The sequence below is a fragment of the Bos javanicus genome, chromosome 14 (genome assembly GCF_032452875.1).
Source record: "Bos javanicus breed banteng chromosome 14, ARS-OSU_banteng_1.0, whole genome shotgun sequence".
Taxonomy (NCBI): domain Eukaryota; kingdom Metazoa; phylum Chordata; class Mammalia; order Artiodactyla; family Bovidae; genus Bos; species Bos javanicus.
In genome coordinates this window covers 75,620,346-75,633,943 of record NC_083881.1, presented here as the reverse complement: position 1 = coordinate 75,633,943, position 13,598 = coordinate 75,620,346, and the positions used below count along the sequence as shown (strand labels likewise).

General features: G+C 36.9%; 1 protein-coding gene across 3 annotated transcripts in view; it reads left to right on the top strand.

The window, feature by feature from the left end:
* CNBD1 (cyclic nucleotide binding domain containing 1) overlaps positions 1–13,598 on the top strand; it is a 496,885-nt gene that overhangs the window by 254,227 nt on the left and 229,060 nt on the right. For all 3 annotated transcript variants that reach the window (XR_009740949.1, XM_061439433.1, XM_061439432.1), the window contains one exon: positions 8,019–8,164. Coding sequence is in view for 2 of the 3 variants with exons in the window: in XM_061439433.1 (XP_061295417.1) it covers positions 8,019–8,164 (146 nt within the window). In the remaining variant the exon portion in view is untranslated. The remainder of the gene's footprint in view (positions 1–8,018; positions 8,165–13,598) is intronic.

Here is a 13,598-nt window from a genome sequence, read left to right as displayed (position 1 = left end):
TGCTGCACGCCAGGCCTCCCTGTCCATCACCAACTCTCAGATCTTATTCAAACTCATGTCTGTTGAGTCACTGATGCCATCCAACCATCTCGTCCTCTGCCCCCTTCTCCTCCTGCCTTCAATCTTCCCCAGCATCAGGGGCTTTTCAAATGAGTCAGTTCTTTGCATCAGGTGGCCAAAGTATTGAAGTTTCAGCTTCACCATCAGTCCTTCCAATGAACACTCGGGACTGATCTCCTTTAGAATGGACTGGTTGGATCACCTTGCAGTCCAAGGGACTCTCAAGAGTCTTATCCAACACCACAGTTCAAAAGAATCAATTCTTTGGTGCTCAGCTTTCTTTATGGTCCAACTCTCACATCCATACATGACTACTGGAAAAACCATAGCCTTGACTAGATGGACCTTTGTTGGCAAAGTAATGTTTCTGCTTTTTAATATGCTGTCTAGGTTGGTCATAACTTTCCTGCCAAGGAGTAAGCATCTTTTAATTTCATGGCTGAAGTCACTATCTATGGTGATTTTGGAGCCCCCAAAAGATAAAGTCAGCCACTGTTTCCATTGCTTCCCCATCTATTTGCCGTGAAGTGATGGGACCGGATGCCCTGATCTTAGTTTAGCCCTTAGTTTATGTCATTAGTTTAAGTCCTTATGGACTAAGGAATAAGCTTCCCTTCTTAAATAAATACATTTGTTCCAATTTTGTAATTTATAATTTATATTTATATAATTTATATATATATAAAAATATATATAATTTATGCTTTATAATTTGTCATGCTCAGTAAAACCTGGAATAGTCCCTGCCCTTACTCAATTACCCAATAACTCAAAAAAAAAAAAAAAAAAGAATGAAAACAACTATAGTGAAGGTTTAGCTAAGTGAATGGGAACCAAGGATCCAGAATGAGACTACTGAATAAAATTCTGACTCTACAGTTTCTTATCTATATGACCCTGAACAAATTACCTAACATACGTAAGCCTCAATTTTCTTATTTTAAAAAGGAGGAAATTGGATTTAGGAAATATAATTCCTTGTAATTTATGATAACATTAAGAATTTTTAAATGATTGGCAATCAACTAAATAAAATAATAGAACATTCATGTTGAAAGGAACCTTGGATTTTGTGTAATTTTACATTGGCTCTGTGAATCTCTCACTGCTCCTTCAGATGTGAAAGAGGAGAATTGGGTCTAGTTTGGAAACTCACCTAGCCTCCCATTCATTAAACTAGTGTAGGTCTGCTTCCATTTATACACAAATCTGTGTAAGATTTAGTTTGAGCAAAGTGTTCTGTGACTGTGTGTGTTTGAACACCATTGCTCGTGTCCAATCCTTGTGTGCATACTAAGTCGCTTCAGCCATATCTGCCTCTCCCACCCAATGGACTGCGGCCGGCCGGACTCTCCTGTCCATGGGATCCTCCAGGCAAGGATACTGGAGTGGGTTGCTACTTCCTACTCCAGGGGATCTTCCCAACGCAGAAATTGCACCAGTGTCCTGCATTGGCAGGTAGGCTCTTTATCATTGGGTCGCCACCTGGGAAGCCCCATCCCATCCATATGTATATATAAAACCACTTGAGAGCATTAGTAAAAATATTAAACATTGCAAACAAATAGTAATCTGTTCTCCATATGATCTGAATCTCATATGTGGTAATAAGATGTTATTTAAAAGTAAACAAAGCAATACTGACCACAGAAATTTCTGCTGTCCAGATCAGAGCTTAAATATTCAATGAAAATGGGATAATGATAATAAGCAACTTGAGGAAACATAAGCTTCCCCCCAGTTCTCAGGGATACTGAAGGAATACCAAGTCTCCCACAGTACAGAAGACTGAGCTCCCTGGTGCCTTCTGTTTGGTTGGATATTTTTAACCATTATTGAAAGAAAATATGCACTCAAACTGCAGGAGGACTTGACAAGGAGCTAAATATTTGAATTTTTATATACATTTTCAAGGATCTGTTCCATTGTTTTTAATCTTCTAAATTGTACTTTTAATTAGAAAACGTGATTTCTTTATAGCTTTTACTCAAATTGCCTGACAGAATAATCTCAATTCCTCTTTAATTTGACAGCTTTTTAACTATATGAATCAGCTCTGTCCAACAAATATCTTCATTTCCAATTAAAAATTAATTGTTTTATGACAGGACCTAAAGATATTTTCTTTGATGTTTATAAGTCACTGAGAAGAAAAAGTTAATCAGCCTCTCTGAAGTTTACTTTCAATTTTAGAGCACTTCATGGGCCTTCTGGCAACTCTTCCTTAATACATTTTTCTTGCAATTAGCATTCCTCCTGAAATCTGATTCCAGGAAATATTTTGCAAGTTTTGTTGTTGTTATGTGTGTGTGTGTGTGTAATTGAGTGTTAGAATGATTTGTTCTTCACTTAGCATATTTTAGTATTTCAATTTCTTTTTAATCATCCTTAACTATGTGTCCTTAAGGAAGCAAACCTCTTTTTTAGTTTAAATATTGCTTCATATAACATTTTCCACCGCTGCTCTCTCCATTTACTTGCACCTGCATGTTCTGATTTACTACAATTTTATTGGCAAGCATCCTACTCGAGTTAAATGGCTCTATTTATGTGTCTTTTAATTTAACTTATAATATTTCTTCAACAAAATTTTCTGCACATGGAGTCTAACTGCTTTTCTAGCCACTGCTACAAGGGCCCAGTCAATCCTCTTATATGCTTGAATCCCCTCTTGGGGAGAAGAGTTGTGAGTGGAGTAACAATGGAAGACAAGCACTTTTATGAAAGAGTCTAAATCTTTTTAAAAAGGCCACGTGAGTCTGCCAGTGTTGGAAGTTAAACTTTGTGTAGTCTCAATATTTAAATTGACTAGAAGATGTCATATTGATAAACAAGTGCAAGAAATTTTGCTTATTTTACTCTTCAACCTAGTGAATTAGGGATTATTAGGAAAGCTAGATTAATTGAAAAAAAATGCAGAAGCTCCATTTCATCTACACATCTAAGTAAATTAGTGTTAGGAGTATAGAGACCGTAAGAGAACACTAACCACTTTCCCACAGCCACAGATAGGTTTTCTAAAATGATCAAACTCTCTTCTCACCAGCACGAAGTATGATGAATTAGTGGACAGTGAAAAAGTCAACAGGTTAACAAGAGTTTTACACAGTATAGATCATGTGTCCCTATAACTTGAAACAAACAGAGGTTCAGGGAATGCTAGTGTGAATGCCAATGGCTACACATAACAGAATTCAGCAGATGCCAGTGGCATGCAGGTGCTGGTGATCAGAAGCCACAGGCCTACTTATCATGGCTCTTTCTAAGCTCCTAAGTTTGAGATGATCGCCAGGAGAGCAAGGCATGGAAGAGAAATCACATCATTATTTTGCTTGCAACTGCAATGCCTGAAATACTTGGAATATATTAAGATGGTGCTTTTTGTCACCAGCTGGAATTGGGGCTAGAAATAGAAATAAAGATGAGTAAATGAACATGCAAAGGGGATAATCTTTTTTTAACACCACTGCAAGTGGCCTGATAATTCTTAACAATGATAATGATAAGAATGGCAGTATTAAACAACTCCCTATTTAGTGGTACTAGTTTGAACACTGTAGTTTTTGAAGCATCTCTCAATATATGAATGTCTGCTTTTTGTCTATCTGGTTTCTTTCACTGAAGTTTTTCTACATTCAGAGTAGATCAGGAAGATGTGGTAAGAAGGAGTGGGTATGATGTGTGTAAAAGTTCCTGCCAGAAGAGAAATGTAGAGGTTGAAAGAGAAAAGTCCAGTTTAGAGAGAGGAAGTGAAGGTCAGGTTTTCAGAACTGAATATCTTATTCCAACATTTTGAGGATAGTAAACGCAAGGGTGTGTGTGAGACTGCGCTGAAAAATGTTGGGGGGATTTCATCATTTGTCAGGGTGTAGCCGCAGACGCCCTAAAGACAGGTGCCCACGGGGCAGCGCAAGTGAGGCAGGCGCAGCGGTAATCGGAGCCCAGAGGCGACTTACAGCCCCTCTCTTGTTTTCTCATTTTCCAAGCACGACATTCCAAATATTTGAAAATTCTTGAGTGCTTGGGTAGGAAAGACAGAATTAAACTGAAAAGTAGGAATATATAAATCCTATTTATCAGAAATAGGATTTCCAGAGTAAGATTATGTTAGTTGAAGAAAAGAAACTGTTTTCATTTTCAGTCAGAATATGTAAATTATAAGCCCATTCTTTTTTTTTTTTTTTTAAATCAAACTAATAGTTATAATTTTGGGATGACTTCCAGACTTTTAAACTTTATTTCTTTTAATGCCTTCTGTTAGTAATATTATTTTCCAAATGTTTTTGATTGTCCCACCCACCAGGGCCACATGTACTTCCTACTGCTTGTCATTAAGTGAGTGAAATCTATGCTGACTTTGTGCTGTGGGAGGAAATTAGGGGTGTTGCTCTCAATCGGAGAATTTAAGGTTCAGCATGGAGTACAGGTCTCCTAGAAAGGCAAAATGAGGACCTCTGTATATCTGCTCCTCTATACAAGCAATGCAATATTGGCAAAAACTGTCAAATTTTTTTTCAGAACTCTGAAATTAATCAAATGCATGCAACAAAATGAGGAGCATTTATTCAAGACAAACAGCAGAATTTGTAGCTTTTTATCTTGACCTATTTTAACCCTTCCATCTCCAATTCTGTGATGGTCTTGGAAACTGGCAGCCTTGCAGCTTCTGGGAAGACAGATTGTTCAGAAGCACCTTAAAAACCCACTACCAGATCACTGCTACACTGACTTGCTTAGCAGTGTCCTGGAAAAGCCACATTCATAGGGTTTTGCTGTTATTTGGCCCTGGGAAGGAGGGGAAAAGTTACTTCAGATTTGCAACATTATCCAAACCGTTCAATTTTAAACAAAAATTATAAGACATGCAAAGAGATAACACGTGTCTCCCATTTGTAGGGAAAAAAGCAGCCAAGAACAAACAATGCCCTTAGAAGATTCAAATGTTAGACTTAGTAGACGAAGATTTTAAATCTACCATTAGGAAGAGGTTCAAAGAAATAAAGGAACCTGTATCTAATGAATTAAAGTAGAACATGAAAACAGCCTCCCCATTGGCAAAAGTTGGGTGACTTAATAGTTCAGGCATTTAAGAAAATCTCCAAACAAGTATTAGATGAATAAGTGAAATGAACAGAGAGTTAGCTGCACACTATGGCTCTGATGGTAAGGAATTCGCCTGCAGTGCGGGAGACCTAGGTTCAATTCCTGGATTGGGAAGATCCCCTGGAGGAAGGAATGGCAACCCACTCCAGTATTCTTGCCTGGAGAGTCCCATGGACAGAGGAGCCTGGCGGGCTGCAGTCCATGGGGTTGCAAGGAATCAGAAACGACTGAGCGACTAAGCACACACACACGTAGGGCATACACCCTGGTGGCTTAGACATTAAAGGATCCGCCTGCAATTCAGGAGACCCGGATTCATTCCCTGGGTTGGGAAGACTCCCTGGAGGAGGAGATCGCAACTCACTCCAGTATTTTTCCCTGCAGGATTTCGTGGACGGAGAAGTCTGGCAGGCTACAGTCCAAGGGATTGCAAAGAGTTGGACATGACTGAGTGACTAACGCTTTCACCCACTCATGAGAATAATAATGTCTCACCACATAGATAATATCGCTAAAAGAAATTACAAAAAAGATACAAATACAGATTATGGAGTTTAAAAGTACAGTAACAAATAAAAACTTCACTATAAGGGCTCAACAATAGATTAGCTCTGGCAGAAGGAAAGTTTGATAAACTTCAAGAAGATGTATATATTAAGATGATCCAGTCAGAAGAACAGAAAAAATAAGAATGAAAAGGATGAACAGAGCCTCGAGACCCGTGGGACATCACCAAGTATACCAGAATCAACACAATGAGAATCCCAGAGGGAGAGAACAAATGAGAGAGAATATTTGAAGAGAGAATAGCCAAATATTTCCAATTTGATGAAAAATGTTAGGCTACTCATCCGTATTGGTAGATGTGGCTATTATATATATATCTAACAACATGATTCATTTCTGAATCTTCTCTAATCCTTTTCATTTAGCTTGATAACTGGTCAATTTTACCCAGGTAGTAATTCATGGCTGCATGAATTATTATAATATAACTAACTCTGAGCTAACAAAACCCAGTAACTTTCTGGCTTTGCCCAACTATTATCAGAGAAGCTACAGGTTTCCTAGGCACTTGGTCTATCTTTCAAATTATTGCAGGCAATTACCATATCAAATGTTTTAACAATAAAAACATATGTCTGTTTTTAAAATCTGTGATATTATTTCCTTTTCATCCACTGTTTCATTGCTAATCAATGACATTTACTTCAGGATTTGGTTATAATATCATGCCATTTCTGAATACTAGTTCTTTATTATTGCATCTGAATTACACAGTTTTAAATGATGTTAAATGGGGTGTTAGTTTACTCAAAACTATTTCTTAAGAATATTTCTTAAAGAGATGGGAATACCAGACCACCTTACTTGCCTCCTGAGAAATCTGTATATAGATCAAGAAGCAACAGTTAGAACTGGACATGGAACAACAGACTGGTTCAAAATTGGTAAAGGAGTACATCAAGGCTGCATATTGTCCTCCTACTTATTTAACTTCTATGCAGAGTACATCATGAGAAACCCTGGGCTGGAAGAAGCAAAACTGGAATCAAGATTGCCAGGAGAACTATCAATAAGCTCAGATATGCATATGACACCATCCTTATGGCAGAAAGTGAAGAGGAACTAAAGAGCCTCTTGATGAAACTGAAAGAGGAGAGTGAAACAGTTGGCTTAAAACTCAACATTCAGAAAGCTAAGATCATGGCATCCGGTCCCATCACTTCATGGCAAATAGATGGGGAAACAATGGAAACAGTGACAGACTATTTTCTTTGACTCCAAAATCACCCCAGGTGGTGACTTCAGCCATGAAATTAAAACATGTTTTCTCCTTAGAAGAAAAGCTATGACCAATCTAGACAGCATATTAAAAAGCAGAGACATTACTTTACTGACAAAGGTCCGTATAGTCAAAGCTGTGGTTTTTCCAGTAGTCATGTATGGATGTGAGAGCTGGACTATAAAGAAAGCTGAGCGCTGAAGGATTGATGCTTTTGAACTGTGGTGTTGCAGAAGACTCTTGAGAGCCCCTCGGGCAGCAAGGAGATCAAACCAGTCAATCCTAAAGGAAATCAGTCCTGAGTGTTGGAAGGACTCATGCTGAAGCTGAAGCTCCAATACTTTGACCACCTGATGCAAAGAACTGACTCATTTGAAAAGACCCTGATTCTGGGAAAGATTGAAGGCAAGAGGAGAAGGGGGTGACAGAGGATGAAATGGTTGGATGGTATCATTGACTCAAGGGATGTGAATTTGAGCAAACTCAGGGAGATAATAAAGGACAGGGAGCCTGGAGTGCAGCAGTCCATGGGGTTGGAAAGAGTTGGACATGACTGAGCAACTGAACTGAATGAAAAGTAAATAAATATCATTTATCATAGGATAACTGTGTTTTATTTAAAATTACACATGCATCTTTCAACTTAACATTTATATTCTCAAATGTTAAATTATAGATTCATTTGCTGTGACTGTAATAGCATTTTAAAGAATAAAGAATAAATAATAGCTAAAACATCAATCATTTTACTGTCTAAAAAGGTATTATTATTATAATGACTAATAATGAGAGATATAATCTTAAAACTGAAACATTGAGTTTTCTATTAAATAGGTAAATGCACTATTTAATACCCTATAGTTTAAAGTTTCATGGAGGTGCATCTTTATCTTGAAAGAACACATTTTAAAGATTATTAAGACAAAAGAGAACACTATCACTTAGTCTTTAACAATCATTTTAAAAACAAGAATAAACAAACTTGGAAACTCAAAAATCAAGAATTTTTTGGTCTGTTTCTTTGTACTTATGCTATAGTCTCTTAATATGCAACCTTTTTTATTTTAAGGCCCATTCATAGGACTCCATCTGAACACAACATTGTGTGGAAGATGCTGAAAACGATTCCAGATTTAACCTCTCAACTACTTGATGAGCATCTGAAAATACTTAGTAAGAATGTCATTTCTGAAACCTGGATAAAAGGCAGCACAGGTAAACTGAATAATCTGGAGGAAAATTTGGCAAGACAAACCGTGTGTCACTATGTTGAGTTTTCCGTCAGAGTAATCTTAATTTCACTTGACATGCTAGAGTGTACTGTTTGGATGTCTATCATTTGTAAAGTTATACGTAGTGAAACAAATAACACTTCACATTTTGGTAATTAGATTTTAAAGGTCTACAATGGTGTTTCTCCCTTTTGAACATGTATCAGAATCCCTCAGGACTCACTGAGATGTGTTGCTGTGCTTAGCACCTAAGGTTTCTGATTCAGTAGATTTAGGATGAAGCTTAATTTGCATTTCCAATAACATTTCAGGGGTTTCTGCTAGTCTGGGAACCACACTTTGAAAACCATTCATTGACACACATATTCAATAACAATCTAGCATTGATTTTCATAGTTAAGACAGTACTTATTTGTCAAATAAGTCTAAGTAGTTGACTGACCCAGATATTGAGGGAAAAAAAAAAAAACAAAAAAAACTTCAGACAAATTTTAGTTAAGTTTCCCATTTTAATTTCTAGTGCCTTGACCAGGGATATGATGGATGCATTAATAGAAGCATTTTATATGTTAATATTTTGGGGTGGTGGCATATAAATAAACACACACATAGAGTCACACACACACACCTAAACCAACAGATTTAAACATTATTCTTTTGCATTTGTTTAATACCTATTAGAAAATTATGAAAAGGCAAAAACATATGACACTGAAAGATGAGCCTCCCAGGTCAGTAGGTATCCAGTATGCTATTAGGGAATAGCCGAGAAATAGATCCAGAAAAAATGAAGAGGCGGATCCAAAGCAGAAATGGCACCCACTTGTGGCTGTATCAGGTGGTGAAAGTAACTCCAGTGCTGAAAGAACAGTGTTGAATAAATCAAGGTAAACTGGATGTGGTCAAACAGCAGATGGCAAGGGTGAACATCGACAGTTTAGGAATCAGTGAACTAAAATGGATGGGATTTAATTTAAGTCACATGACCATCATATCTACTAGGGGAAAGCATCCCTTAGAAGGAATGGAGTAAACCTCATAGTCAACAGAAGAGTCCAAAATGCAGTACATGGGTGTAATCTCAAAAGTGACAGAATGATCTCAGTTTGATTCCAAGGTAACCATTCTATATCACAGTAATCCAAATCTATGCCCCAATAACTCGTGCGGAAGAAGTCCATAAAGACCTACAAGAACTTTTAGAACTCACACACACACACACACACACACAAAATGTTCTTTTCTTCATAGGGGATTAGAATGCAAAAGTAGGAAGTCAAGAGATACCTGGAATAACAGGCGAGTTTGACACCTGTTTGGCGTACAAAATGAAGCAGGGCAAAGGCTAACAATTTTGTCAAGAGAACACACTGGTCATAGCAAACACCCTCTTCCAACAACACAAGAGACAACTCTACATATAGGCATCACCAGCTGGTCAGTACTGAAATCAGATTGATTATGTCCTTTGCAGACAAAGATGGAGAAACTGTATGCCGCTACGTCGCTTCAGTCGTGTCCGACTCTGCGACCCCACAGACAGCAGCCCACCAGGCTCCCCCGTCCCTGGGATTCTCCAGGCAAGAACACTGGAGTGGGTTGCCATTTCCTTCTCCAATGCATGAAAGTGAAAAGTGAAAGTGAAGTCGCTCAGTCGTGTCCGACTCTTAGCAACCCCATGGACTGCAGCCTACCAGGCTCCTCGTTCCATGGGATTTTCCAGGCAAGAGTACTGGAGTGGGGTGCCATTGCCTTCTCCAAGAAACTGTATAAAGTCAGCCAAAACAAGACTTGGAGCTGACTGTGACTCAGATCATGAGCTCCTTAGTGCAACTTTCAGACTTAAATTGAAGAAAGTGTGGAAAACCACTGGGCCATTCAGGTAGGACCTAAATCAAATCCCTTATGATTATACAATAGAAGTGACACATACATTTAAGTGATTAGATCTGATGGACAGAGTACCTGAACAATGGATGGAGGTTTGCAACATTGTAAAGGAGGCAGTGACCACAACCATTCAAGAGAAAAAGAAATCCAAGAAGGCAAAATGGCTGTCTGAGGAGGCCATACAAATAGCTGAGAAAAGAAGGGAAGTAAAAGGCAGAGGAAAAAGGAAAAAAAATGCCCAACTGATGCAGAGTTCTAGAGAACAGCAAGGAGAGAAAAGAAAGCCTTTCTAGATGAACTATGAAAAGAAAGAAGAAAATGATAGAATGGGAAAGACTAGAGATCTCTTCAAGAAAATTAGAGATACCAAGGGAAAATTTCATATACAGATGGGCACAATAAAGGGTAGAAATGGCAAGGACCTAACAGAAACAGATACAATTAAGAAGAGGTGGCAAAGATACACAGAATTGTAGAAAAAAGGTCTTAATGGCATGGATATCCATGATGATGTGATCACTCACCTAGAGCCAGACACCCTGGAGTGTAAAGTCAAGTGGACCTTAGGAAGTACTACTATGAACAAAACTAGTAGAGATGATGGAATTACAGCTGAACTATTTCAAATCCTAAAAGATGATGCTGTAAAAGAAGATGTTGCTTCACTCAATATGCCAGAAAATTTGGAAATCATCAATAGCCACAGGACTGGAAAAGGTCAGTTTTCATTCCAGTCCCAAAGGAAGGCAAAATGCCAAAGAACCTTCAAACTACGGTACAATTGTGCTCGTTTCACACACTAGCAAAGTAATGCTCAAAATCCTTCAAGCCAGGCTTCAACAGTACATGAACCGAGAACTTCCCAACGTTCAAGATGATTTTAAAAAGGCAGAGGAATCAGAGATCAAATTGCCAACATTAAAAAAAAAAATCCACATATATTTTGTGTTGAATTCTCCACAATGAATGTATATTTATGTGCTAGTGTTTGTGAGTAGCTCTTAGTTTTTTATAAAAGGTTTTAAAACTAAAATTAGAAGCAAGGACTGTATTCTCCAGGTATTGTAATGACTTGTGTGAAAACCGATAAAATATGAACTTTCATTACTTAACAAAGACCAACTTTAAAATGTGAAGATTTATGTTAAATAAGACTTTGCAATTCATTTCAGTAGTGCTTTCAGACATTTTATTATCTGTGTTTACACCTACATGCGCAACAACCCTTCTCTTGAGTTTTTAAGACATCTCATTCTGGCAACTCATTTGTGTTTCACTACCAAAGCAGTCAACTCATTAAATATCTGACCTTCGTAAATCTTTGTTCCTCCAACTCTAAAACAAAACAAAACAAAACAGGTCCAGCCAGGTGTCTTTCTTTTCCCTTTTTCTTTATTCATGTGTGCACTTCCCTCCCTCTGCTGTTATTTAAAGTATTCCCCCTAGTAACCTCTCATCACCAGGCTGCTGACTTTCAATCTGCTGCTAAGGCTTTGGTTTTTTTCTTGTAATTCTGCACAGCTGTTTGCACCTTCTGGTCTCTTTTCTGATCATAGGATTTTTTATAGTTTCATCATTTAAGGCAGCTTCCTACTCACTTAGCCTCTCATGAATTGTTTTCTTAAACAATAAAATATTAACAAGAGCAGCAATTTCTTGATTTCAAATACTGAATAATACACATATATATTTCTAGCTTAGGTGAAAATGGTACTAAAAACATGAGTACTATATGACGATCATTATATTAAAGATTATTTATGCTACTATAATAAAATACTTTATATATATATAGTACATATGGTAAACTCTATATGCTATATAGATATAGTTTACTTAGTTTAATCAATCCCAAGAGTTTCCCACTGGATCTCATTTTATGGCCCAGGCAGAGGGCATTTTTAAGACTGGCAAACTAAAGTTCAGAAAGCTAAGAAAATTAGCTTAGAAGAGAATCCAATTTAATGGCTAATATGGAATTGGATCATAGATAAAAGTTTTGTTAATATCTACCTCTAAATTAACATTGCAACATTGCTATGAAATTATTGATATAGGGATTTTTGTCTCTTAATACATATATGTCAATTTTGCCCTTTTCTTTACTTGAAGTCCATTAAGTCTTAATGTTACTTCTCTGCTATTTCTTTCAATTTATTCCCTTTTAGTCTTACTTTCTAAGAGGTTATATCACAAAAACTCCATAGCTCCTCATTTTAAAATATTGTATTTATTTTTAATGCTGAAAAATATGTTTAGATTACTAAACCTTAAACAAATCTTAGCGTGCATAGACTTTATTTTCTGTGGTGGCTTAAATTTCTCATAGCATATAAAACCATAGTAGTTACATCTCATGAAAAATTTAATGGGCACCTTCCCCGTATATAAATTAACCATAATTCGAACAATATGCTCTTACAATAGAAGTAATAAAATATTTAACCTTACCGTAAAGACTATGGCTCTCTTAAAGGCAAACGAGGCCTTGAAGAATGTATATTGATTCTAAAGTGCACATGTGCTTTCGCTGCAACTAAGGCGTTCTCCGTGGGTCATAAAGATTCATCCATGAAAGTTACGTTAATTTTCTCAAAACCTCCCAAATGTCTCTTGGATAGGGCGTGCATGTGTGCTTCGTTATGTCCGACTCTTTGAGATCCAAGGGACTATAGCCCGCCAGGTTCCTCTGTCCGTGGAATTTTCCAGGCAAGAATCCTGCAGTGGGTTGCCATTTCCTTCTCTAGGGGATCTGCCCAACCCAGGGACCGAACCTGCGTCTCTCATGTCTCCTGCGTTGGCAGGTGGATCTCTACCGCAATACTGCCTGGGAATCCTCTTGGGTGGGAGGAAGGTAGAAATGAAACTGGAACCCTGAAGTGCGGAGAAACATTGAAAAAAGTTTCTGGAGATTTAATATGGGGTTTTAAGTATTGTTGACTAATTCAAATATTGTAATTAGGTAAGTCTTTTTCATCTGTATTTCTAAAAGTTTATTAAAGCTATCCAAAAATTTTTTAAGTAATCTTTTTATTGGTAAAATTTGGTTATTTATATAGTTTTGAAATTCTAATTTATTTAAACTTGAATAGTAAATTCAGCAACATAAAAATATATTTCACTGTTTCACTGAATATTGGAAAAATAAAAAAATATAATATATGTAGATAATTTGACTTAGCATGATGATTTCTGAATTGGAAATTGAACTTAGAAATACATGATTCTCCCAAGAATACATAATGGATGCAAAAATGGGACTAAATACAAACTTCCTAAACCAGTACTTGATCCATCTATAGTATCTTTTTTTGAAAAGAAAAAATTATCATTATGTAGTAAATCATTTAAAATGGTATCTACCTAAAGACCTAAAGGTAAGACTGGAAACCATAAAACTCCTAGAAGACAACATAAACCAAACAGTCTTTGATATTAATTGTAGCAATATTTTTTGAGTGTATTTCCTAAAGCAGAGGAAATAAAAGTAAATATAAACAAATGGAACCCAATTAAATGTAAAAGCT